This window comes from Lotus japonicus, chromosome 1 (assembly GCF_012489685.1).
Source record: "Lotus japonicus ecotype B-129 chromosome 1, LjGifu_v1.2".
NCBI classification, from domain to species: Eukaryota; Viridiplantae; Streptophyta; class Magnoliopsida; order Fabales; family Fabaceae; genus Lotus; species Lotus japonicus.
In genome coordinates this window covers 132,012,013-132,028,119 of record NC_080041.1, presented here as the reverse complement: position 1 = coordinate 132,028,119, position 16,107 = coordinate 132,012,013, and the positions used below count along the sequence as shown (strand labels likewise).

The 16,107-nt window shown below is 34.3% G+C and overlaps 5 protein-coding genes across 8 annotated transcripts; 4 read left to right on the top strand and 1 right to left on the bottom strand.

Moving 5' to 3' along the window:
* Positions 1-279: 279 nt before the first annotated feature.
* LOC130726185 (uncharacterized) lies at positions 280-2,277 on the bottom strand. The gene is made up of 2 exons (XM_057577416.1): positions 2,010-2,277; positions 280-431 (listed from the first exon to the last, which is right to left on the bottom strand). Exons 1-2 carry the CDS (start codon positions 2,275-2,277, stop codon positions 280-282), a joined length of 420 nt encoding a protein of 139 aa, XP_057433399.1.
* Positions 2,278-5,939: 3,662 nt separating this feature from the next.
* Positions 5,940-6,491, top strand: LOC130726175 (glutathione S-transferase T3-like). The gene has a single exon (XM_057577406.1). The coding sequence runs from the start codon at positions 5,940-5,942 to the stop codon at positions 6,489-6,491; it is 552 nt and encodes a 183-aa protein (XP_057433389.1).
* A 39-nt stretch (positions 6,492-6,530) lies between these two features.
* On the top strand, positions 6,531-6,977 carry LOC130726165 (uncharacterized). The gene has a single exon (XM_057577396.1). It carries the CDS (start codon positions 6,531-6,533, stop codon positions 6,975-6,977), a length of 447 nt encoding a protein of 148 aa, XP_057433379.1.
* A 566-nt stretch (positions 6,978-7,543) lies between these two features.
* On the top strand, positions 7,544-9,929 carry LOC130726155 (uncharacterized). Its single transcript, XM_057577389.1, has 4 exons — positions 7,544-7,871; positions 8,016-8,099; positions 8,262-8,335; positions 9,816-9,929. The coding sequence occupies exons 1-4, from the start codon at positions 7,544-7,546 to the stop codon at positions 9,927-9,929; spliced, it is 600 nt and encodes a 199-aa protein (XP_057433372.1).
* Positions 9,735-14,911, top strand: LOC130730912 (calmodulin-binding protein 60 B-like). 4 transcript variants are annotated; one of them, XM_057583056.1, is made up of 8 exons: positions 9,735-10,127; positions 10,215-10,290; positions 10,678-10,724; positions 12,594-13,090; positions 13,372-13,532; positions 13,658-13,867; positions 13,978-14,155; positions 14,246-14,911. In XM_057583056.1, exons 1-8 carry the CDS (start codon positions 10,021-10,023, stop codon positions 14,653-14,655), a joined length of 1,686 nt encoding a protein of 561 aa, XP_057439039.1. In that variant the 5' UTR covers positions 9,735-10,020; the 3' UTR covers positions 14,656-14,911. The 4 variants fall into 4 exon arrangements, with proteins under 4 accessions (XP_057439039.1, XP_057439038.1, XP_057439041.1 ...); XM_057583055.1 differs by having other exon boundaries at positions 9,737-10,127; positions 13,978-14,143; positions 14,234-14,911; XM_057583058.1 differs by having other exon boundaries at positions 9,742-10,127; positions 13,978-14,143.
* Positions 14,912-16,107: the final 1,196 nt, after the last annotated feature.

The following is a 16,107-nucleotide window of genomic DNA, read 5'->3' as shown; positions in this document are numbered from 1 at the left end:
ACTCTGAAGCTAGGGAAGCCAATAAATGAGTTGGCTTAAGAACCATGTCCCCTCTCTTTGTTGCTGGAAACATGAGACAACAGGCTTAGAATATGTTTCAATCACTACCGAATCTAGCTCCATTTCCTTCAACTTTAGCAAGGCCCAACGCAAAGTATACGCCTCAGTGTTCGTGGCATTGATACAGTAAGTGTTCAGCAAAGTTGCAGCAAACATACAATCACCATTATGATCCTGAATGATCATAGCTGCGCCTTGACCACCATCCCCTGTCCAGCCTTAGTCAATATTTATCTTGAGTGACCCTTCTGCCGGTGGAGACCAACCAACCTCACACACTGATCCACTAGCTTCCCAACCTGAATCACGACTACTCTTCTTAGCCGCAACCTCAACCCACTCACTCCAGAGGTTCTTTGCCATATTTAACACTTAAATATTGGCGTAGAAGTATAAATTATTCTTTTACAAGCAGTCATTATAAAAAAATTAAATGTGTGTAACTAAAAATAACATAATGATGGTAACTTGGTATAAAATGATATAAATTGTTTTTTTTTACAAGTACTACTCATTAACAAATTAAATCTTATTTGAATTAATATGTTCATTATATTTTGGTTGGAAAATGATAGGAATGAGAAAAAAACATCTTCGGACTATTGGAGGTTTGAACCTTTGACTATAAAAGCATGAAAGTTGAATCCAAAACTTGTACCTAATAATGGCAATCCAAATTAGCGAATAATCATTATTTGAAAAAATATATATAATGACATGAGCTATGATTAAACCCTCTTATCATGAATAAAAAGTTTTTTATTTTTTTAAACTTTAGGTGGGGTTTAGATTGGATTCATATTTCAATATTTCATACTTAATCTCTCCGTTGACTATAAGCCTGCCACGAGTTTTTTGTTTATTGGGAAAAATATGCTACCTTTATCTAATTCAATAAAACCGTTGGCCCATTGCCTTCTATTTATAAATATTGATCCTAGAGTCTAGAGATAAGCTTTTTTAAATACGAGTTATGTTTTATTTTTAATTTATATCATCTAGTATATTCTAATATTAATTAATTCACAAGATTCTAAAATTAAACTTATATGACCTCTTTTAGAAGTAAAACCAAAAATTGAACCTTGTGTCTAGTCATTTGTTTAATCAAATGAAGGCCAGATAAATCATGATAAACATCCACATGCTTATGAATAAAAATCCACTCATATTTCATCTCTGAGGAAGTTTGATCACAACTAATAAAGGAGACTTCTTCTACATAAAGGGATTAAGAATCTCTAAAGCCTTGCAAATCACCAATTAATTATACTACTTCTTTTTTACTACAAATTAATATTTTTTTGAAATATGTTGTTACAAATTAATATACTATTTAGTACTAAACTAGCTACTTTATTTCAAGTTATATTTGATCAAACAAACTATACCAAAAAAGGAAAAAAAATCAAGTTTATTCGAAATCACATTTGACAGTGCTCACCCAAACACATACTAATAATATACTATGCCTTCAATCTCAATGTCCCAATTACTTTTATTGATACATTGATAATGCATGTGGGATTTCGCTACGTAAACACAAACATCACGTTAAAAAAAAAACACAATCATCGATCCCAAATTATATATCTGTATCTCAAATTTGAGGGATCATCATAAAAGGAAGAAAAAAAAGTGATAAGATTCTACAAAATGGAAGAACTACCAAGGAGGAAATGCTACAAAAGGAGAGATACAAGGAAGAACATGTAATCATATATAGATATACAAGATAAATATGATCCATGCAATAATTGTGCTCCATTCTCTTCAATGTGTGAAAACACACGTCTCAATGCATTAATCGAGAATAATGATTTTCTCAAGTGGATCGGCGTTGAATTCAATGAAAATTCAAACATACACGTGCTAGAAACGAGTGATGATCTTAATGCATTTAATTTTGAACCAGCGCCATCCTTTCTTTACGGAATGCTTGCATTTACCTTCTGCCGCATAGAGCTTGTATTTGGCGACTCTGCGCTTCCTCTTCCTATCAGGATCATTCCACCACCATGTGTCTGAGGATCTTCTAACCGTCTTTACGCAACGGTATCGGGATGGGTCGTAATAATTAGATGGAGGAGGGTTGTTGTAGTTCTTGCTCCTCCCTACCCACAAGTTGTTGTTTATGGTTCTCACATTCACATCATGTAGGTCGGTACCAGCAGCTGCATAGGAGGATCTACTGCGCTGGTTTTGGAGCTCCTCCATCTACCACCTCCTCCTCCTCAACCCTGTTTTTCAATTTCTCTGTTTCTTCCCTTTATTTTTGGTGTTCAATTACCTCCCCTCCCCTCTTATCTGCCTTGAGCAGTGGAAGAGAGAGAGGGGAAGCAATGGAATTGAAAATCAGGGGCCCCTAAACGCTAGGAACATTTTATATATATAGGTGTTTGAGGGAGAAGTATGAAATAGAGGTTCAAGGGAATGAGAGTGAGAAAGGGGACAGACAACTCATGAAAATCAACATGCTATGTTATGGATTTCAGGTTTGTTTAACCGAAATAGGCTCTTAGCTCTTAATTTAACCCACCCTTCACTAATTATATATAGAACATGTAGGTGTCCATAAACTGCCACATTTACAACTGTTTTCATTAGCAAATAGTTTGCACTCAATTTTATTACACTATATTTACTATGTAGAGAGATGATGTGAAAAAGGTTTTGATTTATTCACAAATAACTTATAAAACAATTGATCTAAAATTTTTGGGTTAAGAACGTGTTTTTTAATGAATTCACTAGAAAAACATGAAAACAAGCCAAATAGAGAAATAAAGTTAACATTTGGAGCATCTATGAAACAAAATTAACTGAAAATCAATGCTTTCACTCTTTCTTTTGAAACCATATTTTATGTTTATTTGTACTATGAATTTTTTGGGTTCACAATTAAAGCGCATCATACTATGATTTTTTGAACTCATGTATTATGCTAAGAATTTTCAAAATTCATTGTTTAAATATATTACTACAGTTCTTCTAAACTTGTAGCAAATATAATGTACTTCAATTCTTTGAGACTCATAGTTTTTACATAAAAATAGTCAATATCCAAAAGTGTATGAAGATAAAAAAAAAACTAGAAAGAAAATATATATATATAAAAAAAAAGAACATCAAATTAGGTTATGAAAGATGTCATGATTGACGAGCATCACAATACCCATAGCTCATCTGATCTCATTGCAAATGAAATAGATTATGCATTATTGGGTTTCACCATACCATTGTGTCACAACAACATAAAAAAAATATAGAATAAAAGATGAACAAAAGAAGGTAAGGAGAGACTTTTTCATGTCATTATAAGATCTACTAAAAGAAAAGGTGTCAAATGTGATGCTTATTTGAGAAGTGAATTGTTGCACTAATAACGTATTATGAACAATGAGCAAACAAGTAATAAGAGAGAGCAAGAGAAGAAATATTGTAAAAATGCTTAGTGCAACCTCTCTTCTATTTACAATATTAGGTTAAGAGTGTAAAAATAAGTGTATATAAGTCTGACCCATAGACTCTTTATTCAACTCTAACTCCTACACTTAATAATGTACATCCAAATATTCATAATAAGCTGAGAATATTTTGTACTTAATAAAAAGGTGGGTGATCGCAATGAGCTGGAAGACAAATAACTTGTGAGCCTCTAAAATCATAATCATGCTCAACTCACCATAGATTAGTGGGTTAAATGAGCTGAGTCACTTTTATTTAAAAACAAATTAGAAAAATTCAATAAAATATAAATGGCACTAGACATAAAAAAATGAGGAAAATAAATAAATTTTCAATGCATCACAATGAAATATGTAAAGAAAATAATGTTTCATTAATAAAAGCTGGTGCATGTTGCTGTTATGCTATTTAAAAAATCATTTTATTTTTATTGACTACAAAATAAGAATTTTAATTAAAAAAAAAGTGACGAGGTGATTAGGCTAACTCCGGTTCGGACCTGCTTAGCCCACTAAGTTAGGTGAAATGAGACTTTAATTCCAACTCAATTCACCCAAAAACGTAGGTTGATTGAGCTAGCTCACAAGTTGGAGCCAATTGTAACAGATAGTGATTCATGTGGTATATCTCGTATTGTAATTAAATAAAATTTCAAATATGAGTTTTGTGAATAAAAAAAATGAGTGCTACTAACACTCTTTTGAACGCATTTTCTAACATACTTCTTTTGATGGGTCTATTCTTAAAATAGTTAATGTATTTTCTCTCTATTACTAAAAATTGTGTTGCTTTTGCAAAAATAAAGAAATCATATGAAGTGTGCGAGAGTGTGTTGCTAACATTTTTCTTTGAAAAAAACTTTTCTCAGATACAAAGATATCAGAATTACCAATACATGCGCCGCAGATGAATATTAAGTTAACTATGGGTAAAATTACTCGCATCCACTAAGAGCAACTCCAACGCTGGTTTCTTAACCAGGTTGGAGTTGCTAAGAAACCAAGGGCCAGTTTCTTACCCATTGGAGCAGGGTTCCTTAAGGTTCCTTAGCTAAGGAAAAGTGGGCAAAGTTGCTTCTGCAAGCAACTCTGCTTTATCAGTTTCTTAATTAAAATAACATACTTTCTCTCACATTCACTTCCAACAGATTTCAGAGGGAAGAAATAGTAGAAACAGATTGCATGAACTACCTACAATTTTATTCAAACAATAAAAATAGAAAATAATTACAAAGCTTCAGAAGATTAAATTTTTACAAAGAAAAATGAAAAAAAAATTACAGAAGCTGAAGGGTGTAAAGGAAAGCTTGATCCGGTTGTTTTTCTCCGATCTGGTGGCGGAGGGTGGAAGGCCTGCATGTCTCCGATCCAGTGCTTGAGGGGCGATTTGGGTCCGGATTGAAGCTTTGGTGGCGGCTGGGGTAAGTTTTAGTTGCGGTGGTGGGTGTTTGGTGGCGATGAGGAGACGGTGAGGCGGGTTTGGTGGCGGTGAAGGTTGTTTGGTGGCAGGTGAGTGGCGGTGAGGTGGTTTTGGTTGTGGTTGTGGGTGTTTGGTGGCGGAGAGGTGGGTTTTGTTTGAGGTTGTGGGTGTTTGGTGGCGGTGAGGAGGCGGTGAGGTGGCGGGTCGAAGGAGGTGAGGAGTTGGCCGTGAGGAAGAAGAGAAGAGGAAGAAGAAAAGAAGAGCAGAGGAAGAGCAGAGGAAGAAGAAAAGAAGAGAAGAGGAAGAAGAAAGGGGAAACGGCTAGGGTTAATGAGGGAGGGAGTGATAAGGGAGTATTTATAGTGGATGACCGGGTTAGCCGGTCATCCAACCGTTTGGGACCGGTCCAGACCGGTTTTGACCGGCTGGACCCGGTTTTCTGCCCGTTTGGGCTTTTTTTTTTTTTAATTTTTTTTGAATTTACCGGTTTGACCGGTTTTCTTACCGTTTTTCATCAATCTTTGGTTTTCCAGCTTATATATAGTGCAGTAGACCATTTGAAACACCAATCTTTACTCCCACAATTTCTCTCTTGTAAAAAAATTCTCAAAATTCTCAAAATGAATAATTCTTTTGAGCAATATTATCCACTCCTTCAAAATGAAACTCCTCCTACAAGTGAAGGTTTGCATCCTTCGCCTATGTTTCCACCAGAAAACCAACCTCCACAGATGATTCACCCGCAAAGTCAACAACCTATGCCGGTGTACCAACAACAAAACCAACATCCGCAGATGATTCACCCTCAAAGCCAACCTATGCCGGTGTACCAACAACAAAACCAACATCCGCAGATGTATCAACCACAAAGCCAACCTCCGCAGATGTGTCACCCTCAGAACCAACCTCGTCACACCGGTGGTAATTTTCAAAATCCTTCATATCAAATGTTTCCACAATCGTTCCACCATCAAAGCCAACCTCCATGTCAAATGGGACCATATTCACCACAAATGCCTTATCCAAACAATCCACAATATTGCGTGTATCCACCACAATACCAATTTCAAAACCAAGCACCTCCTACTGGTAGCAGCAGTTCAAAAGTCTCAGATACACAATGTGAGGCTATGCCTGATGAGCCTGAATTTTCTACTCAACGGGGTCTAGATGATATTGAGCTTGAAGAAACCGGAAAGAAACGCAACAAATGGAGTGGTAAAGATAATATACTTCTTCTTCAATCATGGCTCAACGTTTCTACCGATCCGGTCGTGGGAAATGATCAAAAGTCAACATTGTTTTGGGATAGGATCCAAGCCCAATATGAGGAGTACCGCGACCCTGCCTATCCTTCGAGGTCAGCAAACTCCTTGAAGTCTCATTTTTCTAAATTGAATGCTGATATTCAAATATTTGTCGGTTGCCACAACAAGGCTACTAGTCATTGGAAAAGTGGACACTCAGATAAGGACATCATGGCTACGGCGCATTCCATATATCACGTAGATACGGGTAAAGATTTCAAACATGAGAATGCTTGACGGTTGGTGAAAGATGAACCAAAGTGGAAGGGAACATTTATGACAACCAGTTCAACGAGACAGAAGAAGTCAGGAGATGGGGCGTATGCAACATCGTCTGACCCGAGTGCATCAATTGAGGGCGACGAATATGAGGCCACACAACCAGCAACCCGCCCAAAGGGAAAGAAGAATATCAAAAGGAAAGCCAAAGTAGGAGACACTGCTTCAAGTGAGCCGTTATATGTTCCTAATTCTGATATGGTAGCCATCGGGAAAGCTAAAATAGACTTACTGGCGAGTTTCAAGGAGCTGAAGACCCAAGAAATGGAGATGAAGATGGAAAAAACCAAAATTAAAAAGGAAAAAACCCAAATTATGAAGGCGAAGTTGCTTAGGGAATACAGGGATATCCTTATGCAGGACACATCTAACATGAACGAGGTGCAGTTAGCAGCGCATCAGCGCCTATGTCAATACGCCATGAATGAACTAGGAATGTCTTAGTTCTTGTTGTGTTTCTTAATGTGTACCAATGTTGTGATTTTAGCATTTTTACTTATGTGTACCGCATTAGTGTAGTAATTTTAGCATTTCTACTTATGTGTACTTCATCAGTGTTGTAATTTTAGCATTTCTAATTATGTGCACTGCATCAATGTTGTAATTTCAATATTCGAGTTTTTCTTACTGTGTACTTCATCAATGTTGTAATTTCAATATTCGAGTTTTTCAATATAGCCGTTGGGGAATATATCCGTTGGAGAATATAGCCGTTGAGTAATATAGCCATTGGAGAATATAGCCGTTGGGGAATATAGCCGTTGGAGAATATAGCCGTTGGAGAATATAGTCGTTGGGGAATATAGCCGTTGGAGAATATAGCCGTTGGGGAATATAGCCGTTGGAGAATATAGCCGTTGGAGAATATAGCCTTGTTGTTTCTCTTATTTATACATGTCATATTTCACTCATCTCAACATTCCAAAGTTCTTTTGTTCTCTCATCTCGTCTTCCTCCTATCAAATTACACCGATAGTTTCTCATTGTGTCATAGAATGGATCCAAACACTATGGCCGAATGGGACATTTACGACGTTGTCATTGACGAACTTATCAATGACACGACTATAGAAGATATGATGCAGGAGGAGATGGAGTTTTATCAACAACATGCGAACACTGTTAGGCCCAAGCGAACAAGAAAAGTGATAGAGAGAGATCGTGAAGCTGGGCACGAGCGGTTGTGGATGGACTACTTCTCTGAAAATCCTGTATACCCGGAGGAGCTTTTCCGGCGAAGGTTTCGAATGCGAAAGGATGTGTTCCTCAGAGTTGTAGATGCCCTTGGGTCTCATAACCCGTATTTTTTACAATCTGTTGATGCAGTTGGAAGACAAAGTTTGACACCATTACAAAAGTGCACTGCCGCTATTCGTATGTTGGCGTACGGATCACCTGCTGACAGTGTTGACGAGTACGTTCGAATTGGTGAAAGTACTGCAATTGAGTGCCTAAAGAATTTTGTAGAAGGTGTGTGTGCAGTATTCGGTGAAACATATTTGAGGCGCCCGAACCATGAAGACATTACCCGCCTACTTCAATGGGGGGAGTCTCGTGGATTTCCAGGTATGTTGGGTTCTATTGATTGTATGCATTGGGAATGGAAAAATTGTCCAGTTGCGTGGAAAGGTCAATACACTCGAGGTGATCATGGAAAGCCCACAATCATGCTTGAAGCAGTGGCATCTCAAGACTTGTGGATTTGGCATGCATTTTTTGGCATTGCAGGTTCTAACAATGACATTAATGTGCTAAACCAATCTCCTGTGTTTAATGATGTTTTGAGTGGAAATGCTCCCACGGTGAACTTTAGCGTGAATGGAACAATGTATCACATGGGATACTATCTAGCAGACGACATCTATCCCCCGTGGTCTACATTTGTGAAGACCATCTCAATGCCACAAGGAGAAAAAAGGCAAAAGTTTGCCAAAAGACAAGAAGCAGCAAGAAAGGACGTTGAACGTGCATTCGGCGTTCTCCAATCTCGGTTTGCAATAGTTCGTGGTCCATCACGCTTTTGGCATCCGAATGACATGAAGTCAATAATGTATGATTGCATCATATTGCATAACATGATTGTTGAAGATGAGCGCAACACGTACCAAGGTAATTTTCTTTATGAACAGGTCAATAATGACATATTGGATGCTGAAGTATTAAGTGGTCCTATCCCCGCTTTTAGAAATATCTTGGAAAGAAGAGCACATCAAATTGAAAGGTCAATCCATCACCAACTTCAAGCAGACTTGGTGGAGCATATTTGGCAGCTTCCCGAAAACGAGAATAATGAAAATTAATCTTCAAGTGTTATTATGTATTTCATTTAAAATGTATTGTTGTTTATTTTTCATTGTCATGTATTTTCTTTCGTCTTTATTTCTATCATTCAATAAAATTGTTTTTGCTATAAAAAACACAATGTACTTTTTTATTTTATTTTAAGTTAATATGTCGATATTTAAATTTAGTTGTTTTAAATATTAAGTAAATTTAAATTAAATTCGTATAAATATTAATTAAATTATTTTTTAATTGATTTAGTATTAAATTTTAAATCTAAATTGTGTGAAAATAAATATTATTAATTTATGTTGTATGGTGGGACACGGGTGGGACCCTTCAAATAGTAATTTAAGAAATCATGGGTTGGAGCAAAATCTGGTTCAGTTCCTTAGGAGTTTCTTAAGCCTGATGTGGCAGTACGGGCCCACAGGAATAGTGCAGAATAGTGCTGAATAGTGTGTTAAGAAACCAGATAAGGAACCAGGGGTTGGAGTTGCTCTAATATCCATGCAAGGGACATTTCAACTATTTATGTCATGTAGATGTAGGCCTCTCATGGATTTAAACGCGTAGTTAGAGAAAAACATTGCCACTTAACAACTTTAAGCGTGTCTGCTGTGACAGAAAAAGTGTTAATCAGCAGCATGTTTCATTTGGAATGATACTCGTTCGATCAAAATCAAATCCCACACGACAATCAATTTTCTGTCTATCCCTTTCTGTCCCTTAATTAATTTTCCGAGTTCATTATCACTAGAATTCTATGTATCAGCAGTCACTATCAGACGCGTTTAGCTACTAGTACTTATCTTTTATTATAGTATACTTCTTCTAACACTTATCAACATCAATCATTTGTAGTATGAAGTGATTGAGTTCAACATACTTGTAGTTATTGTGTCCAGAAGTTATATTTTAAAATAGATTTTGGTACTTTCTGAGAATTTTAGGAGGAAAAGAGAGGTGACTTTCTGTTATATTAACGTGTCCTATCAGTGCACTGAAGATGAAATGAATGAAGCTTCCTTGCTTCTTCCTGCATTTTGGTCAACTTGGCCTGTTTCTCTCTCTGTGTTGATGTATAAAGGCATTGTTCGGTTGAGTTCTTGATACTATTAATTCTAACTACTTAGTTGATTCTGTTGTACCCTTTGGAGTTCTGAAAACTTTTGTGTTGTTCATTCTGCTGGTGATCTTTTGGATGGTATCAAACAGACAATCTCACCCCGAGCACAAAGGCAGTGGCAAGATTCCAATTGAAAAATTGAAACCGAGCCATGGTGATACAAAACAAGCATCATCAATCAGGTATGAGAGCACGTGTTATAATTTGTATACTTATTCTGGTGTTTTGTGTTGCAAGTACTAAAATTGATTTTTTTGTTCATTGTGCAGTGGCCTTAGAAATTTGATAAACGCATTGCAGACTAATGATCATGAATCCTACTTTGAAACTTTCCTCCAACGAGTGGTAAGAAATGAATGATATAATAATCACTGTGCAATAGTGTTGTTGTTTTGAAGGATTCTTTTCTGTTCATTGTTTCATTTAGTTTGACTAGTAGTTGATTTGAGCAGTATCAGTTATCTTATTGAAGTATGTCTGACTTTGATTTATAATAGTCTATGAATAGTGGGGCAACTCTTTTATTTAAAATATTAGAATGATGAAGAGTACACACAAAGTACTGGTATCCCTTGTCATCGATAACATGTTTGAGTCGGCTTCTTTTTTCTCGGAGTCAATTCTAGCACTCAGAAGTACTCATAAGAGTTTCTTCGTAGAATTAATTTTGGTTTTAGAATCAATTCTAGAAAGATTTCTAAACATGTAGTAAGGTTTGTCTCCTTCAAATAGGTACGTGAGGAAGTGGAACACAAAGTCCAGGATTACCTACTTTCAAGGTTTGTTTTTCATGTCAAGATTTCAGGATTATACTAATTGCTAGCATAATTCAATATTTAGTACTTACATCATATCTATATATATATATGTAAAGGAGACTTGAGATTTTGCACTCCTTTACATTAAATGCATTAAATAATAAAAACTTCCTTTGTATTAATACCTTTACTAATACTTTCAAAAGAAAATACATTTAATAATAAAATAAAAAACTTAATAAAATTTCTTAAGTCAAAAATCTATTCAACTACCTACTAAAATGTAAAAATTACTTTAAACCTTTTCATTAACATTTTCCTTTGTATAAATTAAATTAAAATATTAAAAATGAATAAAATTGCCTAAGTCACTTGAAAATTTGTTATAAATATATCAAAAAATAAAAAAAAATCCTTTGTGTTATATACATTAAACTAATAATGAATCAATAAAATTTACAAAGCAATAAGTTAATCAACTACCACTAAATTTCATGTTAAAACTATTCATCACAACATGAGGAGAATTTTTAAATAATAATAATAATAAATAAAATGCAATAAACAATAAAAAAATTATCCTTTGTGATAAATATATTAAATAAAAAATAAATAATAAAAACTGAAAAAATTGAATTTTCTAAAACGACTCAACTGCTTTTATTAAATAATGATATTTAAAAACTTAAAACTTGACTTAACTTTTGCATCAATGAAAAATATTAAGAATTAAAATTAATCAATCATCAAATAATATTTATTAATAAATAAGTTCGATAACAATTTTTAAAATTTAAAATTCTGTTATAGGGTATTTACTATTAAATATAATATATGTGTGTATTATATAACAAAAATATATTTAAATATACTTTAATTTCTATTCATTATATATTAGTCAAAATGACTTGAGGAAGCATAACAGAGGAAATAATTATTACAAAAGTTAAAAAATTTGAATTTAGTAAATAATGTTTACTCTATTAAATTTATAACTTTTTATAATTGAAAAAGTTGAAATTAAATTATTTATTTTAGTCTTAACAAGTGTATAACAATTTGGAAAATTGTGGTTATCTCTTCTGAAAAATGACTTTCCAGGAATAAACTATAAATTGTGAAAGTATACTATTAAAACTAATATGATGATATTAAAAACTTATTACGTAATTCAAAATATTTAAAATTAACTGTATGATTTTTCATATTACTAAATAAATTATTAATTTTTTAAAATCACAATATTACTAATTATTAAATATTAATTATTAAATTTAGTAATATTTATATTAATTATTTGCAAAAGAAATTGTAAAACTATTTATTAAAATGTCTTAACACATTTTTTTTATTTTATATTTTAAAATTAATCTAATTTTGATTGGACATGTAATAACATTTAGATAATGTTAATAAATATTGTAAATGAACCCGTGCAACGCACGGGTATCATATCTAGTGTTATGTATTCACCACTATTACTATGATTAATAACATTATTTTTCCTTACAGTAAGTAATGATTGTTGTATTCATTTCCCTTGGTGGTATGGTGATAGATATTAACTTACAAATTTTCATTGATCAATTTTAGTTGTGAAATTATATTGAATGTTTATCCAAAAAGTTCTTACATGTATTTTACCAAGTAGAAAATTGTACCTGAAGTATACAGCACGTTTGAAAATCTTTCTACAACTTATTCTAAAGTCAAAATCAATTTTGGCAAGAAGCTTATGGGAGTAGTTTCTGAGAGCTAGAATTGATTGTAAGGAAAAATAACTTGATCCAAACATGCTAATGATGTACTTAACATTTTCTAATCATGTACTCTCTATTGATCTGATTAATGCTTGCAGTTCACTTCTCTTCTTTTGCTAATATATTGCAGAACAAGGGTTAATAATCAGGCTGGCATATCTGGAGCCAAACCCTTTCAGTTGTGTTTTATTAATAAGTTGCCTGATACCATCTTTACACAGTCTAATATAATATCAGAGGATGAATCACCCCTTCAAATTGCACTATTTGATGTTAAATCTCAATCTGTAGTCAGTGATGGTCCCTTCTCCTCAATAAAGATTGAGATTTGTGCCCTCAATGGTGACTTTGGGTCTTCTGGCAATGAGGATTGGACTGAAGTTGAATTCAATGACAATATCTTACACCAAAGAGATGGTAAACAACCATTGTTGATTGGAGAGAGGTTTATTACTCTTAAAAATGGAGTTTGTTGCATCCCTAAAATTGGCTTCAGTGATAACTCAAGATGGGTAAGAAGCCGAAAGTTCAGGTTAGGAGCCAAAGTTGTGCAACCAAATTCCAATGGAGAATATGTTAAGGAAGGTGCAAGTGAAGCTTTTGTGGTCAAAGATAACAGAGGAGAGGGTGAGTCTTAATAGTCCTCACTTCTATTTATCATTCTCTTTTTTAAACTTATATAGCATGTTTGAATCAACTTCTCTAGTGTCAAATCTATTCTGGTACCACTCAGAAGGTACTCACAGAAGCTTCAACCCAGAATTTGGCTTTAGAATCAATTGTAAAGTATTCCCAAAGATGCACATAACTATTGTTTCCGTGAAACTTTTGTATCTGTTGTTTTTCATTTTCATTATAATCTGGCTGTGGGAGAACTCCAAAACTGACGTGTAGTTTGGTGATTTTAGCCTACAAGAAACACTACCCTCCATCCTTGAAGGATGATATATGGCGTTTGAAGAAAATTGCCAAAGAAGGAATAATCCACAAGCGGCTTTCTGTCCATGGAATTCACACTGTGAAGGATTTCTTGCAGTTATACACAACCAACACATCTTCATTATATGAGGTAAAACACAGATTTCCTACTTTGATGTTTTGTTAGTAGCCATTCTTTACTTGTGCACTTGATATAAGCAATTAATGAAATCCATCCAAAAAATGTTTGTGTTCATTGGATTTTTTGCTCTGGAGTTGCAGAAATTGGGAAACATTCCAAAGAAGTCCTGGTTAGCCATAATTGAACATGCCAATACCTGTTTGATAGATGATTACAAGCTTTATAGCTACCGCACACCAGAGCAACCAATAGTTCTGTTATTCAATTCCATCTTCAAACTTGTGGGAGTGACATTTGATTGCCAAAATTATTATTCACTAGAGACTCTAGCGCCGGGCGAGAAGGTAAACATTCATATTTCATACCCTACATGGAATTAGTAATTCTCATCTTATCATTGTTTATTTTATATATCATATTATACAAAGTGATCAGGCTCCTTCTTCTTTTGCAGCATTTGGTTGAAATAGTGAAGCAAGATGCATACAAAAACGTGAATAACTTGAAACCAATTGATGAAACTATATTGAACTGCTTAAACCTAGAGGCATGTCTAAAATCAAGGCACTCAGTTGCTCCAGTTCAAGATCTGCAATATATTGATATCTCAGCATCACAAGGTATACATAATGGTATAAATTTTGTGTATCTCTTTCTAATTTCTATTATACTACATCACTCAAGCTTACAAGGGATCAATTACTAACCAGGAACATGGCCAGGTTATGTTCAACCATTTATCTCTGCTTCATATGATGAAGGAATGTATGCTTCTCAAATCTATGCTGATCCAGTGCCAGAAGTAAGAGAAATACCACAAAACAATCTTTTGGATGATGAGTTTTCCTTAGGAATGTACATAGAAGGGGATAACTGCTACTTCAATGGATCACATTTTCCACTTATGCAATGTGGTTATCCAACACAGTATGAGAGTTCAGAAAATGGCTTTTACTTTGGTTCTTGTGATGGAGCAGAATTTAGCAGCCGTAACACTTTGCTGAATCATGCTATGGATATATCAAGAAGTAGGAAACCAAAAGTAGAGTGGTGCAAGATTCGAGCTGCGATCAAATGGGTCATATCAGTGAGAAAAGATGCAGCTGCTAGGAAGAATGCAATGTTGGTTTAACTATAACTATTGGAATTTAGAAACCTGTTTTATATGCTTTGTTTGTTACTAGGTAGAAAGTGCCTAGAAACATAATTCTAGGATAAAAGCTCCCTAGATGTCTTATGTTTTCAGCATTTTGTTTTTGTTTCTTGAAGTTTACCTCCTTCAATTCCAACCACAGTGAAGAGACGTGTAACATGGGTCCTCCTGTCAAGTTATTTGTGTGTATACTTTCAGTAAAATCAAATATATACATACTGGTTCAATTCAAAAAGCATCTGTTGCAAAAATGTTTCTTTGACACCTCTCCACCTCCCTCTATTGGTATTTCTTGTAAAAATATTTGGTAATTCGAAATTTGTTATGTTTATACTTTATGTTCAAAGCAAAATATTCTTTAATGTTGAACACAGATCAATACAGGAAAAAGAAGTTAATGGTTCAAATCATTTTATTGTAACGGCCATGTAATTAAACTATAAGTCATTTGTTAGAAATATAATCATTCATATGTTCTTTACTTAATAATTTAAATTTTTGGGATAATTGTTCTTGACAATTTTTTCCGTCACCAAAATTTACAATTAGTAGCATTATGCTGTAATTTACAAGAAACTTAGGGTATGTTTGGAAATCTTAGAATGAATTTTACTAGACAAAATATACTATTGACTAGCTATTGAGATGCTTGGAACGGTTTCTCACTATTAATTTGAGTCTCAAAATTAATTTTTTTTTTGAAAATCTCAAAATTAAATTTGATTTTAGGGAATTATGCACAAGTATACCCATTAAAACTCATCATTTCCTTTATTGTCTCATTCATATCAGTTCTAAGTTTTAATTGTAGTAGATATTTCATTTTAGGATGTAAGTTTAATGTAAGCGCTCTTTGAGCGTGATTTAGTTTTCTCTGTCTTAGACTAAGATATTAAGAAGGTATTGTCAGAAATCATTTTGGTGCCTTTGTTGTGGCCTTCTCTCGGCGCATTGGTACATGCTATGCGCTTCATGCATAACTTTAGGGCTTGCTTCATGGTGTTCGTCTTCTGCATCATAGGGGCTATAGTCGTGTTGTTCTTGAATTGGACTCCGCTAATTGCATCAGATTCTTGAGCTCCGGGTGTGTTGATTCCTATCAGTGCGTGTCGTTGCTTGTTCTTCATATTCGTGACTAGTTGCGTTGGTTTACTAGTGTCGTCCGGGGTCAAGCTTTTTGAAAGGCTAATACAGTTGTTGATGCTCTTACCAAACACAATCCAAGACTAACATGAGGATAATATTTTTAATTTCTTACCTAGTTTTTGTTCAGTTTCTCTCATGCATGATCGTGCTTCTACAATCTTCTACATCGGTGTGTAGTTTTGTTTTGTCTCTTGGGGCTACTGAGGTCACCTTCTTCATTGGTAAAAAAAATTACCATCCATCATCCCAAAAAATTTATTAAAAAATTTAAATATATACAATTAA